Source organism: Triturus cristatus, chromosome 3_2 (genome assembly GCF_964204655.1).
Source record: "Triturus cristatus chromosome 3_2, aTriCri1.1, whole genome shotgun sequence".
NCBI lineage: Eukaryota > Metazoa > Chordata > Amphibia > Caudata > Salamandridae > Triturus > Triturus cristatus.
In genome coordinates this window covers 1,081,776,183-1,081,792,322 of record NC_140584.1, presented here as the reverse complement: position 1 = coordinate 1,081,792,322, position 16,140 = coordinate 1,081,776,183, and the positions used below count along the sequence as shown (strand labels likewise).

Here is a 16,140-nt window from a genome sequence, read left to right as displayed (position 1 = left end):
CTCTTGTATATAAATTACTCTAAATCTCATGGCTGTTTATCTTAAGCTCTTCGGAAACAATGGCAATATCTATTAATTTCAGCAAGCAATTGCTTCTTGCATATATCCCCCCTCTAATGATCACATCTATGTCAATAATGTACCTTTCACAAAGAAACTGGTGTGAATGCATGGAATGAACATGCAAATCTAACCCCAATAACTAATAGGCTGACCATCCGCTTTGGGCTCCCAGGTTGCGTGGTACTTGCCGTAAAGCGCTCTATGCCACGTCAGGGGTAGTAAGTGCTATATAAATGCATTTTCAATGTAAATACTTTAGCTAGTGATCTGCCTGCTTTAAGGATTTCTGTACCCATGTGTTCACAGGACGTGAGACTGTCCACTGGGAAGGTTTTGACATGCAGGGAATTATCGTGGATGATTACAATACCTCCTCCACGTTGTGGATGGTCTAGAAGCAGGGTGGTGTAGTTTGAAAGTACTAGGATGTGAAACAGGGTCGTGAACCATTGATTTAGCCAGGTTTTATAAAATGTCCCATTCATAACGAAGGGTACTTTTGGCAATTTCTGCAGCATGTTTGACTGCCGATCTGCAGTTTTGCAGCGTGCTTTTTGGGGTCAGCCTTGTAGGGCACGTGGGTTTAGGTTTTGGTGTAAGTGGGATCGCAATTAGGTTCTCATGATTTGCGTCCTGCCTTTGGACAGCACATTTTTCAAGATGTCGACATCGGTGAGTTGTAGATCAACAGTGAGGAGAGCAGCAAGATTTTCTCTAAGTATAGAAGCAAGGCTTCGACGACTGTCCTGGATATATGACTATGTGCTCTCTTGGGCTGTTGGGAATCATCATGTGCAGCTGGCCATGGGTGTGTAGAGGAGCTTGTGTTTGTGTGTGAGATTGTTATTCTTTGATGGTAAAGTGTGTTGCATGTAAGACTTTATCACTTGACTCCACATTTGTAAAATCCATTAGTGCTTTTAATGTAACTTCAAATAGACTAGTTTTTCAGTTTTATGTAGCGCAAACTTGGAGTGATGTACATGAGCACCAGGTCATATTCTTTCTTGCATCACATAATATTTAGCCAATGTCAGGCTCAAACCTGCTTGATCAGTTTGAAAGTCAGCAGCTCTAGCTTTAGCCACAACATTGGCCAAAAGAACTGAAGTATTGTCAGTGTTATATGCAATGCAGTCATAGTTGTTGCTTATTTATCTTAATATAGTGGAAGGTGGTCTCAGTAATCTAACATCAGAAGGAGTTAGTAAAACATGATTTACATTACTCAAAAAATCTAACAGAAAATAAAGAATTTAAAGAATTTTTAGTTGTAGCAGTGTTATTTAATCACACTGAACATGTATCTCAGTCGCAGAATACATTGGATTAGCATTTTGATTGCCCGATCGTGGGGTGACGCAAGGGATAAGGAAAAGTGAGTGGTTTGTGTGAAGGTAGTGAAATACATGGGAATTAAACGACGCGTTACACAATATTGTCTCATACCCAGGTCCCAGTGATTTTGGGTCTACCCTTTAGTATAGCTCATTTATCTTAGGCAACTTACAACCATTGACAAAGCCAATAGTCCCGTCTTGGTTAATTTTATCACCATCATGTTAGGCCTCTGCTATTTCTTAATTTATCATAGGCTTTTATTGTATTATTCCTTTGTGAATGCGTAATTTTAATGTACTGTAGCTATTTATTTTCCAGTGTTTGCACCACTAGTGTACCGCATGTATATTCACTCATTTCTTTGTACTGTCTGTCTACTGCGAAGAGTGTCTCCTGTGTATTTTCTGGATCATGTGGCCTCTCCTTTGTTTTCGCTGTACAATCTGGCTCCCGAGATTTCTCACTAATCGATGACATACTGCAAGGACTATTTAATTTCCATTCGGTTACAGATAATTGTACTTGCAGAAGAGGTCTTCAGCACTGCAAATTTAGTGCTGGTTGTGCTGTGCTCTTTCAGCCCCTTGAGCACGGCGGTGGCAACTTTCACAGCCTTATTTGGCTCCTGTTTACTCGCCACACTGGCCTCGTGCCGTCCCACCTTCCCCCTATTAACCACATGTGCAGTCTGCAGCCCCTTCACAGCAGACAAAAACACATGCACATCTATCTCTGTGCAGCAGCAAGGCTTCCGCAAGATGTGGGACATTTTAACATCCGGCAAACACCATACCATTCATGCCCGTCCTGGGTCCTCTTTCTCCTAATCTCCGTTTAGTGTTCCCCTACATCGCCATATAGGTGATCAGTTGCTTTGAACTCTCGACGTCCTTCTGTTCGATGTTCTATTGCTTCTGCCTGTTGTCGCTAACTCAGGACAAGCTTTTTTTTGTATTCCCTCATCGTAGAAAGTGTCCTGGCAGAGGAGTGCATTTTTGTTCATTTTTGGTCTGCGTGCAGGTACTTACACGCCACACAATTCAACCTACACATTTCCATTACACACCACATAATTTGACAGCAAACCACATAATTCAATTCAACACAATTACACAAGACACCACATATATCAATCCACACCACAAATTTCCACATCATGCCATAAAATTCAATAGCACACCACCTAAACTCTACTACATACCACTTCACAACACAAAATATCATGCCACGTAATTACACTCCATAACACACAATCCCACTCCACATAATTCCATGACACTTAATACCCCATACTATCCATAATATTACACTGCACACCATGCCACATAAGTCCACTACACAAATCCACACCACACAATTACACCTCACACAATTACACAACTAACAATTCCAATCCAAACCACAAAATTCCACTCCACATAACATGCATTCACTCCAAAAGACATGGATAAATGACATTGTAATTTACAACACCAATGGCTCCAACTTTCCCAAATGCAAGACCTATTGCATTGAAAATGCAATTGGTCTTGCCATTGATTAAGTTAAAGCCATTTGCTTTGCTAATGGTATTATATAGCAAAGCAAATGGCTTTAACTTAATGAAAGGCGAGACCTATTGCATTTTTAATGCTTGTTTCATTTTTGGTAGTCAAACCTGTTCAAATGGGTGTGCCAGTATGTAGTCTGATTGTGTCTGGGGGACATGACGTTCACTGGGGATTCTCTAATATGTAGTTGTCTGTTGTTCTCAGATGGAGTGATTTGAATGTGAGATCGTTGAACCCCATGGAGTCTGAGTTCGGTGTTCTTTGTAATGAAGGTGGCGTAATTTGCCCATTTAGCATCTGGATTTTGCCATTGTAGGGGATTTTTCCTGGGGTTTCATTCTTAACTCTGTTATTCCTTCTGAAAAAATTGACCTAGACGTGGAGTTTTTGAAGTCAGTTGTGTGAGTTTTCGGAGGTGCCAGGGTCCATTCTAGGTGTGAGTCAGTGATTGCCTTCGTCTCACAGGGGTGACGTTTCAGGCTGTGTTCAGTTGCCATGTTGAGGTGGATAGCTGTTTTAGCTGATCGCGTCAGATCACCGATGCTCTTCCTCGGTCGGTGTAATCCTTTGGAGAGGTTATGTAATGGTTGGGTGACATGAGCCTGGGATCATGACTAATTCCCATCTTTGTGGATCTGTCAGATGTAGTAGGGATAGCACAGCTGGAGCGGTTGATGTCAGTTGGATAGAGACCTTGCTCTGGTGTGTTGCAGATGCATTGTAGTTAATGTGAAATCGGCAAGTCTTTGGGAGTACTCTGGATTACTGATGTTCTTGTGTGTGCTGTTAATTTGGAAATCCACCAATCCAAGGTTTCCAGATTTTGTCTGACTCTTGTGCCATTATGATGCCATTGCTTTAGAATTATATTACTACATCTTAATCAAGGAAGGGAGAGGAAAAGAGATAATTTGAGACCATGGGGTATTTTAGTGTAGTTCAAGACCTAGTGCATGCACCGATTCTCTCCACCTTGCTGTACATTTTGTAAAGAAGATGAGGTTCCTTTCATCAAGTATAGGTAGGAGTCGGAGAAGAGGGTTTCTGGGAGAACTTTTATAAGTCTGTGTTAACATTGTTTTGCTGCATTCTTGGAGAGGTTAGGAAGGTAATTTTTGAAGCAATTGGGGCCATATTTTGAGGACAATCTTTCTGGAGAGAGTATCGTGCTATAGTGGTAGTTTGACATGCATGTCTTGGGTAGACAGCCAGTTTACATGTACTATGTCACTGGTATTTGGCGGGTTTAGTGAACAAGAAAGATTTATTAAAAGAAAAAGGTAAAAAAAAAAAATGAGGGTCCTCGAAAAAGTGATGGAATTTAGGCTCAAGACACAATTTCAGCAAGACATTGCAAGAATGTCTATCGGGTGGTTAAATTACCAAAACGTTTTGTAACATTCCATCTCACCTATTGTACACCTAAATTTACAATTATTAGAGCAAGGATTTTATTGGAAGGGGGTAGAATGTGTAGAGCATTGATAGCTCCACGTTACTCTTTAGAATCAGTTTAGAGGTTTGTTGCATCTGGTCATTTTGCCTTTGATTGTACATTGCCATCTGAGTTTAAATGTTTCTTGTGTCAAAGAAATATTTTAATTGTGTAAAAAGATTCAAGTGAGCAGTTCTGAAAGCCTTGTTGATCAAGATGCGTTTAAGCCATTGACATCGGCTTGCTGTTCCAAATACTTCCATTCAGTGCTTGTTACCAAGGGCAAAGAAGCACATTTGTACAACTTTTGAAGGACCAAAGGCTGAGTGGGCAGTCACACAGCCCTCTGAAATAGGCTTTCAAGCTGTAGCGCGATCTTAACATCTTTATTCAAAATAAATGTTTGCTCCTGGTCTTTAGCCAGTCTTGATCCCTCTTCGTTGATGGCAATAACTTCTATTAATAAGTTGTAACACTGAAAGTTTTACACAGTGGCCATGCTTGCAATTATGACTTTAAAAAACTTGGTTACCCTTTTTCTTTCTGCTGGTTTTTTTCTTTCAATTTTACGATTTTATTTTATTATCACTGTATGATTTTTCTTCTAGGAGTGCCAGGAGTCAAAAAAGATCGCTTTGAAGAAGGCTTGATGGTCAAGCACTGTGCGCTGTCATTGGTCGGAGAACCAATAATGTACCCCGAGATCAATCGGTTCCTAAAGCTACTCCACAGCCACAGAATCTCTAGTTTCCTGGTTACAAATGCACAGTTCCCTAAGGAAATCAGGTGAGTCATTCACAGGAGATCTTGTATGAAACGGCCTTTGCAGTGCCCTCCTTTTAACCTTATCGTCCCTAAACACTGAGGAGCACATCTAAGTGCCTGGCAGCATCAGGCCTTGTTCCCTAATGTGGGTTCCTACAAAGAAAGCAAGATCAGATTCTCTAGCAATAAACACTCAAGGTACTAAATTTGCAACAGAAAATTAATGCGAGAGGCCTGTGGTGTCCACCTCGTTGACATGAGAATATTAAGGGTTTTCTCCAACCCCAACCGTAAATCTTGTCCAAGCTGGAAACGAACTGCTTCTAAGGAGATGCCGAATTGAGAGCAGGTCCTACGGTGAGTTGCAGAGTGAAGCGCCATAGAAGAGAAGTGAAGGGTAGGCGACATTGGAATGGACAGGAGTTACGCAACCTGAATCATAAGGGTTGTGATGGTGACTTGATGAGCACAAGGACTGTAAGTCACCAATGGGCTGTAAGTCACCAATGGGGCCTCCCAGTAACTTCTCCGCTGGCTTATTCATCGCAATGATGACCTGCGGCAATGTCGGAGGTAGACTCATGCACTTCGTGCCCCCTCTTGCAAATAGAGGCACTAGCATTCTCTGGAAGGGGGATAGGGTAAACTACCTTCACCCCGCATCCGTGACTCCGCATGCTGTCACAACACAGTCGTAACAACGACTGCGTTGTGACAACGCATACCATTACTCCGCAAGTCGTTGCAACACCTTCCCTACAGTCCGCACAGACTGGAGTTGGAATAGTAAATTTTACTATTCCAACATCCAGCGCCCCCCTCCGCAAGTCGTTGTATCGACTTGCGGGGTAGTGGTATGCGTTATCACAACGCAGTCATTGTTACGACCGCGTTGTGACAGCAGGCGGGATAATGGTATGCGGAGTGAAGAGGCATATTCGGGATGCATACCTCTTACGATGCTTTGACTAAGTATTAACAGCTGCTGGATGGGGTAAAGCCGGAAGGCCTCGTTGAGTACTAAGGGGCTCTAATGGGTTTGGATGTGATTGGCCCCACTGGTAGGTGCTTCGACTTCCGCCACCCCATTTATTGGGTTCGAACTGGACATTTTGACTTGCCTAATCTGAGACAGTTGAAGCGCTCATTTCTGGAGTGTTTTGCCTACTAACAGAAAGACTAGTGGATGCCAGTAAGAAATTGGAGTATTTTCAGGTATAAGCCAAGTCCTTGTCTGGGTAAACAAAAAAAATCACGAAGAAGAGACGATGTGGAGCTATGGTCAGACCTGCCGACTTTGGACCTGGGGAACCAGTTTCAAGTCACTGTGACTGCCCAACGTCTTGTAATCTCCTAGTGCCTAAAAAATGAATCTGACCTTGTGTAATGTAACTGGTGCTCATGTAAAGCGCTCCAATAACTTTGGGTCAAGTTTGTACTATAAGAAAATGCAAAAAATAAAATAAATCTGTGTTTAACACTCTGGTAGCTGGAGCAAAGCAGTCAGGCTTAACTTGGAGGCCATATGTAAAGTATTTATGCAGTACTCAAACAGTAATAAAGTGAAAATACAACACATTAAAAATCTCAAACAAATTTAGAAAAATGGAGAATATTTTAATAAATAAAACAACAAAAAAACACCAGTAAGTAGAACCTGATGCATAGATTTTTAAATGTTGAATTAAAAATAGTGGTAAAAAGCACAAAGCGCCAATCGCAGTTATGTGGTGGTGCTAGAGCGGTTCAAAGTCAAACGTTAAGGCAACTGTGGTGGCGCACGTGCGGAATGTGAAGCTCCCGCAGCCTGGCGCTGTAATCCTTTCAATTATCCTGCCCAGATGGCACGAATCGCCTAATAATCACGGATCTGTTGAATGAAGCCGCTGAGGAACCTGCGCTGGAAGGTTGCGGTGGATCCGTCGTGCATTTCCGCTACAAAAGCTGAAAGTGACGAGCCCGGCACGCGCCTGTGTATTGCCCGGAGCTGCCACTGGGCGATGGTGCCTACGCGACTATCGGGGATCCCGCAGGGGCCGGAGCGGCAGAGTGGTGGCTGGAGACTTCGGTGAGTCCCCCGGCGCCCCGGTGGGCTCCCTGCATCAGCGCTAATACCTGGGTTGCAGATTGGGTGCTGCGGTGTCCCACCGCAGCGGATGCCTGGGTCCTGGTGCGCGAGAAGAATTTGCGGAGCATGCGCCGTGCGGGTGGGCCATATGCGGCGCCGCCATCTTATTGAGTGCTGAGGAGCTCTGCTGATCTGGCTGTGAGCGTGTTAGAGGTCTCTCCTCATAAGTGGGTGAAGCCGGCGGCGGTGTGGGCCCTTGACCGCTTGCTGGCGGCTGTGACACTGGGGCGAGAGACGCACCCACGCAATCTTGGAGGCACTTGGAGGGAGGGACGCCTTTCCCCCGGACTCACGGGATTCATCAACAGCTGCATATTGTAGTGCCCGCCTGGGGGGTCCGTTGTGCCTGTCCCGCTACAGTACTGTTGTGTGACCTGCTCCTAACGCTGATAGGTGCCTCCCTACTTAAACCATCCTGCTATATCACTGCCCGGAGCCACCCTACAGTAATCACTGCCCAGAGAGGGCCCTCATCTTGAGGCGACTGCTGCGTCTTCGGAGTGATAAGTGCGACCCCCATAGCTCAGACGAATCTTCTGTGTGCCCAGTATGGGGAAGCCAGATATGCGCCAACCATGCATCACTTTTGAGGCCAAGAAAAGTACCCGTCAGCAGATAGCGGAGATGGACGGAGGTGCAGGCGTGCCACAAGTGGATACACAACCCTCACAAGGCGAAGATATGAGGGCCTTGCTCCTGGAGGTCCGGCAGGGCTTTGCCAGCATTGCTGACAAGATGGACACCCTGACTGCGTGCCTGAACACGGTGGTTCGCAAGATAGAAGGCCACGAGATGCGCATAAAAGAGACGGAACAACGCATATCCGACGCCGAGGATGCGACGACCCACCTTCAAAGCTCAGTGTCACAAATGGATAAGCTACTAAAGCTCATTGCTGCAAAGAATGAGGACATTGAAGCACGAAGCCGTAGAAATAATATATACGTTTTGGGAATTCCGGAGAGCACAAATACGGACTAGATGGAGGACTATGTTGAGAGACTGTTGCTAGAAGTGGTGGGAGCTGATTCCCTCTCCTCTCATTTCATAGTGGAACGAGCCCATCGCTCCCTTGGCCTGAAACCACCCCCGGACAGCACGCCCAGGCCAATATTTGCACGACTACTGAACTATAGGGATGTCTCCCTCAAGACAGTGAGGGAGAAGAAACAACTGCACTTTGAGGGCGTGCCTTTCACTATGTATCCTGATTTCACCCCCACTGTGCAAGAAGAACAACGTAAATTCCTCCCTGTAAAACAAAAACTGTGACAGGCCCAAATAGACTACGCTCTCCTGTACCCGGCTTGCCTACGAGTCGCGTACCAGGGTAAGCAAGCTTTTTACACAAAGCCCCAACTGTGATGGGGCACCAGTTTGGTACAGGGCCAAGTTAGTCTTGACGAAAAGTTCGGACTTAAAATTCTTTCTGGCGAAAAAGTGATAGTTGGTGTTAGACCTGGCATCTTTGGCGTGGTTTCCCCTGACTTTTTGCCTCTGCCTCCTGTATTTTTGACGCTGTGCTGGATTTCGTTTTTGCTGGTTTAGATGCTTTGGGCACTTTGCCACTGCTGATCAGTGTCAAAGTGCAAGTGCTCCCTAGGCAAATTGTTATATTGATTGGTTATCCATGATTGGTATATTTGTTTCACCTGTTAGCCCCTAGTAAAGTGCACTGAGTGTGACCGGGCTGGTGATTCAAATGCTACTAGTGGGCCTGCAGCACTGATTATGCCACCCACAGGAGTAGCCCTAAAATGGTGTCACAGGCCTGCCACAGCAGTGCCTGGGTGCAGTTGCTAACTGCCATGCTGACCTGACCAGTGTCCACACTGGCCCGGCCTAACCCTTCCCTTTCTGTACACATTGGACACCCCTATGGAAGGCCCTAGGTTCCCCCCTGGGCAGGGTGCAGTGTATGTGAAACGTAGAGCATTTATTGGTGTAGGTGACATGCTCTGGTAGTGAATTACAGCCATTTTCGTTTTTCACTATTGAAAGGCTATCTTGCCCATAGGCTATAATGGGGAATGCTGAGCATAATGTTTACCTGCATATCTTCCCATAGGAGCAAGATAGAAAATTAAAGTCTGGTATCCCTGAACTCAGAATTTAATAACACATCTTTCAGGAAAGATGGTTTTTAAATCCTGTGTGTGAAAACAGCACTTTTAGAAAGTGGCGGTTTCCTTTCCTGCCCTTTCTGTGTGCCTTGGCCTGTTTGTGAATTGACTGTCTGGTTTGTGAGTGACAGGGACAGGGGTGGCTCCCAGAGGCTGAATGAGTCAGCCCAGGGCTGAATAGGGAAATTCCCCTGTAGATGGGTGGGAGGAGTAGCAACTGGGCCAAAATAGGGCTGTGCCTGCCCTCCACAATGCTGGCTCCACCCCCTGCTGGGCAGCTGACGACCCTGCCCCTCTCTCTCAAAGGAAAGAAGAAACCAAGTAAACAGAGTGCTCCAGGACTGGCCAGAACTGGTTCTGACTAGGCCAAGGCCCCTCTGCCTTCAGAGGACAAAGGATTTTGGGGTATAAGTATTGGGACCCAAACTACAGAAAATTAGATCATCCTGGAATCAAGAAGGAACCTCTGCCAAGGAGAAAGCTGGAAGACTGAATCAGAACTGACCTGCTGTAAGGCTGACCTGCAGTTGCTTTGCTGCCAAGGAGAGGGGAAGGACTTTGCTGTGTGCTGTGTCCCCTCGCTTGAAGGAGTCTCCAAGGGCCTGAGTAGAGCTGGCCTCCTGTTAAGAAGTGCCAGGAACAAAAGGACTTCACCCCCAGCTTCCCCCTGAACTCTGTTGTGGGATTTCTGCCCTTCCTAGAGTGCTTGATCCAATTGTGGGGCCTCTGGCAGTGGTGCCTGCTGTTGGGAAGCTGACCAAGAGAAAAGAAGTAAAAGATCTGCAACTTTTTCACGCACCGCCGGCTTAGCGAGAAAATTTCCGTCGCCGCGAAGATCGTCGCAGCGCCTGTCGCCGCTGCAACGTCAACGCCGCGTTCTTCTTCGGAGCGCATCGCCCCCGCAGTGGGAAGATTGCCCTTGCTGCAAGTATCGTCGCAGAACCTGCCGCCGCTGAGTGAGATCATTGCACCGCTCATTAGCGGGCCGCATTTTGTTGCTGCGAACATCGTCGCAGAGCCATTGAAGATCGTCGCACCGCTCATTAGCGGCCGTATTTCATCGCTGCGAACATCGTCGCAGAAACATCGAAGATCGTCGCATCGTGCCTTTGCGAGTAAATTTCTTCCGGAGAAGCTACGCCTTGGAATCCATACAAGTATCGTCTCACTCCCCATACAGGCCGGATTCGTCGCACACGCCCGCTGCGTGCAGCGGGGTTGTCGCATTGCCTCCCCAGGGTCTCAGGACTGACGCTGTTGCTTGTTTTTCGACGCCTGAGCGCCGCTTGGAACTTATATCGCATCACCAGGTACTGTTGGCTAAAATCGACGCTAATGTGGATTATTTTGTCGCTAAGCTAAGAACCCTATTGAAACCATATTCTTGATCTGTGTAAGTTGGATTTTTGTCGTTTTGGTCTTGTGTAGTTAATATAAAAGTACTTTATTTATCTACACTGGTGTGGAGTCCATTTGTGGTGTTTTCACTGGGTTACTGTGAGTGTTGGTACAAATACATTGCCTTTGATAAGCCTGTCTGCTCGTGCCAAGCTACCAAGGGGGTGAGCAGGGCTTATCTAAAGAGTGTATCCCCCTTACCCTGACTCGAAGTAAGGGTCCCTCTTTGGACAGTGGTACCTACTTCTGCCAACTAGAGACCCCCAGATCTAACAGTTGGTGTGACGTAGGCGAAGCAAACCGCTAGCTGGAGCCGAAGCATTGCTCAACAATGGCGAATTGCTGAAGTGTGGGGTCCCGATGCGGTCGTCAACTAAGGCGGGAAAGCCCAGAGTGGGCACAGTGAGTTCTCAGGAAGGCCTCCACGGGCTGCTGCTCAGCATCTGTTTCGAAGAAGCTGTCTATGTTTGGACTTAAGAAACTTTTCTAGAAGTCATAACTCCTTCAGCAGGGCCAACCAGCAAGTTGAATCCGACCAACAGTTTGACTGAGGTCCTGGTCTCCCACAGGAATAGTTGACAAAATGTTTCGAAGTTCTATCCTTTGCAGTTTTGTCAGGAGGAGTATAATCTAAACATCAGCCAAGTGTCCAGGACCTGGGAGGCACTTTTTGGGACGACACGCTCCAACAGAGGCCAGCAGCAGGTTCCAGGGCAGGTCCGGTTGGAACTGGTAGGCTGGGCAGTTGAATGAAGAGGCGCCTCTGGAAGCTTGTTTTGTCCTTGCTGCTCAAACAGGGTGTCAGCCAAGAGACCCTTGGAGTCATTTCTGGGGTCCTGGGTTTGAGGCAAATATGTCCAGTATTCCTTCATGTTCTGCAGACAGCAGATCAGTCCTTCTTATGATTCATCACAGAAGAATTCTTCAGGTGTTCTGAGGAGAGGTCTTTGGGGGAATCATCTTTTATGCCCAGTGCCAGCATTCGGGTGAGGGAAACTCTTGGCCACTCCCTAACCTATGGGGTAAATGTATCCCAGGGGTGCATCCACCCATTTTTGCAACTTTTACCCATGTGTTTTACTATAAACTATGCTGAAGTGCCCCTGTCTATGCAAGGCCAGCATGGTAGAAATCTTCCCATGGCCAGAGCTCCTTTTGCCCACCTAGGGGTGTGGCTATGGAAATGGGAAAACTCTCCTTTGTGGTCACTCCAAGCCAGTTTTGGGGCACCACCCACGCCCACTCGGTTTGGAATCATGCTGACTAAGAAGACAAATGAAGGCAGTTGTGAGCTACATCTGCCAGTGACAGGGTAGGAAGCCTTTGAAGCTCAGGAAGGGGCTGGGCACAACCCCAACGCCATCATGCTCAAGGAGGAAAACCACATCTCCACACCCAAGCATTTTGTCCACTGTCTGGGAGCAATCCAAATATCCCCACATGGTAGCCATTCAACAGTCAGGACACTGTCAAGGAGGGCCTTTTGGCTTAGGCAGAGAAATGACCACTTTATAAAAATTTCATTTCTAAAATAGTAATATAAAATCCAACTTGAGCATTAAGCTGGATTTTGATATACTATTAAAATGAGACTTTGAATAATTTTTCTAGCTGCTCCTAAATCGAAATTTAACTGAATATTATAATTTGTTATAAACTAGCCCCAGTGTTTTCCAGTGTCAAAATGACTTTTGTGGGGGGGTCACTGCTAGGACATGTAGAAAGTAGGACATGTTGTACCTTGTAGACGTGTGGAGAACATTTCACCCAGAAAGTATTCAACACACCTTCCACTCAGGGGCACACAATAGCCTATCTCGAATTGACTATCTCCTCATTCCAGCGTCCCAAATAGGGAATATTCGGGAGGTTAGAAACCTGGTGTGTGGCATATCTGACCATTCCCCCTTATGGGCAGAATTGGTCCTGGGTGAGGAAAAGGTGGGGGGAATAGCACCTATTAGCCCCTGCTACCTTCGGAACCCCATGGTCAAAAACACACACTTGCAAGCTATCGACAACTATTTTCTAGAAAACAAGGAATCAGTGCGATCATGCCAAACCTTGTGGAAAGCTTTTAAAACAGTACTGAGGGGTCAGGCGCTCTCACTGATTGCAGGTGTGCGGAAAGAAAATTCAAAAAACCTAGCCAGCTTAGAGGACGAGATCCTCCACCTGGAGGAAGAAAATGAGCAATCGTTGACACAAGACAGACTTCATGCCCTAAAACTCAAAAGAGATTAATATAAATCTATTGCCAATGATATGGCCAAGACACTCAGAAGGGATAAAGAGGGTAGACTGTATGACTTCGGGGACAAGGCTGGGAAGTTACTGGCCTGGTTAGAAAAGAAAGAGCTTGCAAGTAGATTGGTACCAGAATTATTGGACGAGTCAGGTGTAACGATAACTGATCCGCAAGAGATAGCCAACAAATTTGCAAATTATCGCTCTATCTATCGTGTGAGCTCCTCCCTCCTAGAGGAGGACTCACAAGCCCTGCTCTCGGATATACAGCTCCCTATCCTGACTGCAGATGAAAGGGATATACTCGACCACAATTTCACTTATGATGAAGTAGCTCAGGCAATTAGAAACCTCCAGTCCGGCAAGGCTCTGGGCCCTAATGGACCACCGATCGAGTTGTATAAGCTGAAGGCGGACACAGTAGCCCCGCACCTACGGGCCATGTTTACCGAAAGCTGAGAGTTGAGACTGCTCCCTCATGACCAAAGAGTGGCTGCATTGGTTACCATACATAAAATGGGTAAACCCAGACATAAGTGCTCTTCGTATAGGCCCCTCTCCTTATTAAATGCGGAACCTAAAGTTCTAGCTAAGCTGCTGGCAAGTCGTCCGGCTCAAATGAGAAGAAAATTGGTACCCCGGACCAATCAGGCTTTATGCCTCACCGAAACACCACGCTAAACTCGAGGAGATTACATGGCGTGCTGGGAAGACAGGGCACAATCCAAGAAGCTGCAGTGGTGGTCTCACTTGACGCCACGATGGCCTTCGACACCATTGATTTGCCATATTTGTTTGCAGTCTTGGCTAAGTTGGATTTTGGGCCCAATTTAATCTGGTGGGAGTGCCTTTTGTACACAGAGTCCTTAGCGCAGGTAGTAGTCAATAATAAAAAGTCAGGAGTATTTACGCTAGGCCGTGGGACTCAACAGGGCTGTCCTTTGTCCCAGTTATTCTTTGCCCTCACGCTGGAGCCACTGGTGGCGTGGATCCGCAGAGATCCAGTAATCCAAGGAAGTGGGCTGAATCATGGGAGGACCGCATTTCTCTTTATGCGGATGACATTCTGCTGTACGTCGCATCCCCTAAGGCGTCGCTCTTTAGAGTGCTCAATATATTTGCGAACTTTGGGAAAAATTCTGGGTATACAATCAACTGGAGTAAATCCCTTTTGTATGTTCTCAGTGGCGAGCCCTCTCCCCTACCTATACAGGAAGCGAAGGAGGGCTTCCAGTATTTGGGAATTTTTATCACGACAGACACCAGAACACGTTACGAACGTAACTTGCTCCCACCCCTGCAGAGACTGAAGCTAGATGTGGCCAACTGGAAAACGCTCCCACTTTCTCTATTGGGAAGGGCAGCGCTGTTCAAAATGATGTCATTACCACAATTTCTCTACGCGCTCCAGAATTTCCAAGATCCAGTCGCGGTGCAATTTGTCAAGGAGATAGTCTCCAGAGGGAACTGCTCAGGGATGGTCGACCCGGCATAATCTTGCCCAAATTAGTCTTTTGTTGGTATGATGGGGGAATTGGACTCCCAGACGTCAAAAAATACTACTGGGCGGCCACGCTGGCTGCTATCAACCAGTGTACGTGCCGTCACTGGGGCGATCCAGGCTACAGGATGGATAAATGGCTACTGCCAGGTGGTAATTACAACATGGCCCTCTAATCTAAACCCCAAATATTTGCCCTGATGGGACCCACCAAGCACTCTGTGCAGGTATGGCATGCCGTCAACAAAAGCTTGAGTTGGGATCAGAAACTCGAACTGGCTACTCCTTTGTGAGATGCTGAGCAATTGGGCACCCTGAGGGCCACGAGGGCTTTGACAAGTGGGACCTGATTGGGATCACAAAGAGAGGAGACTTATGGAAAAAGGGTGAAGTGGTCCCATTCCCTACTCTACAACAGGAATATGGTTTGGCCACCACAGAACACTTCAGATATCTGCAAGTGAGACATGCACTAACATCATGGTTACCAAAGTGTGATTCTCCCCCAGAATCCTCGCCGTTGGAGGACAGGTTGCTAGATGGATATATGTCAACAAAAGCGGTATCTCTCACTTAGAAAAAGTTGGTTAATAATGCCCCAGACCCTCTCAAACTGGTCCGGGGGCACTGGGAGAGGGATGGGTTGGCGCTCGACAATGAGGAATGGCAGGAGGCAGTGACCTCCCCACATGAGGTTGCAATCTCCTCCAGACTGCTGTGGTAAATAAAATAAATATTACCGGACTGAATTTCATGCGGAATCTTAAATTAAAGTAAATAGCTCAAAATAACAAGAGGCAGAATCCGTGGTATAAGAGGTTTCTAATGGGCTTTATTCCATTCAAAATGGCCGACTCGAGTCGCGGCCCTCAGGTTCCGTCACCACGAAGGTTCAGGAAGTGAAGTACAACAATTTATTAACAGACATGTATTTTTATAATAAGTACATTACAATGAAACGAATGTAGAAGGCGTAACATTTGATAAGAAAAATGACGTAACAGTGACATAATCGAAACTAGGCGTAATAAGGAATAAAAGAAACATGATTGGTTAGAATTATCAGGCATAGGTGGATCTATAAGATAATACTCGGCATAGATGCGCGCGCGGCAGCATGACGTGTAATTGACGTGCAACTAGGGGGTGAAGGGGACTTGACATTTAGCTCTACATGTGGAGACGAGAAGTCTGGGGTCAAGTCATCCTAATCCCAAATCATATCTAACATCCTATGTTTAAAGAACTATGTTATCCACAAGGAAGGACTCTCGGACAGAATCTATTCTATACTGACTGTGTGCGTGTACAAGCGTCTAAGTGTCTATATGAGATGCGAGGGGCAGAAAACTTTCCATGGCAACAGGGCTATGAATCACTTGCAGGAGGACGGAAAGGCTGAGTCCTTTGCTTGTGAGCTAAAGGAAATGTTTACCTAAATCACTGGACAGGAATGCATCGGCTGGAGAGCAAAATAGATAATTCGAAGGTGAAATACAACTTCTTGGCAGACAGGCGAAAACTGGCCGAGGCAGGCACCGTTAGCTGCACAGGGAGTAGGACAAAGTTCATGGATACAGATGCGAGCT

At 46.2% G+C, this 16,140-nt stretch overlaps 1 protein-coding gene across 3 annotated transcripts in view; it reads left to right on the top strand.

The window, feature by feature from the left end:
• Nucleotides 1-16,140, top strand: part of LOC146859157 (S-adenosyl-L-methionine-dependent tRNA 4-demethylwyosine synthase TYW1-like) — a 590,982-nt gene that overhangs the window by 417,279 nt on the left and 157,563 nt on the right. For all 3 annotated transcript variants that reach the window (XM_085649816.1, XM_085649818.1, XM_085649817.1), the window contains one exon: nucleotides 4,998-5,175. In XM_085649816.1, the coding sequence (XP_085505942.1) occupies nucleotides 4,998-5,175 (178 nt within the window). The remainder of the gene's footprint in view (nucleotides 1-4,997; nucleotides 5,176-16,140) is intronic.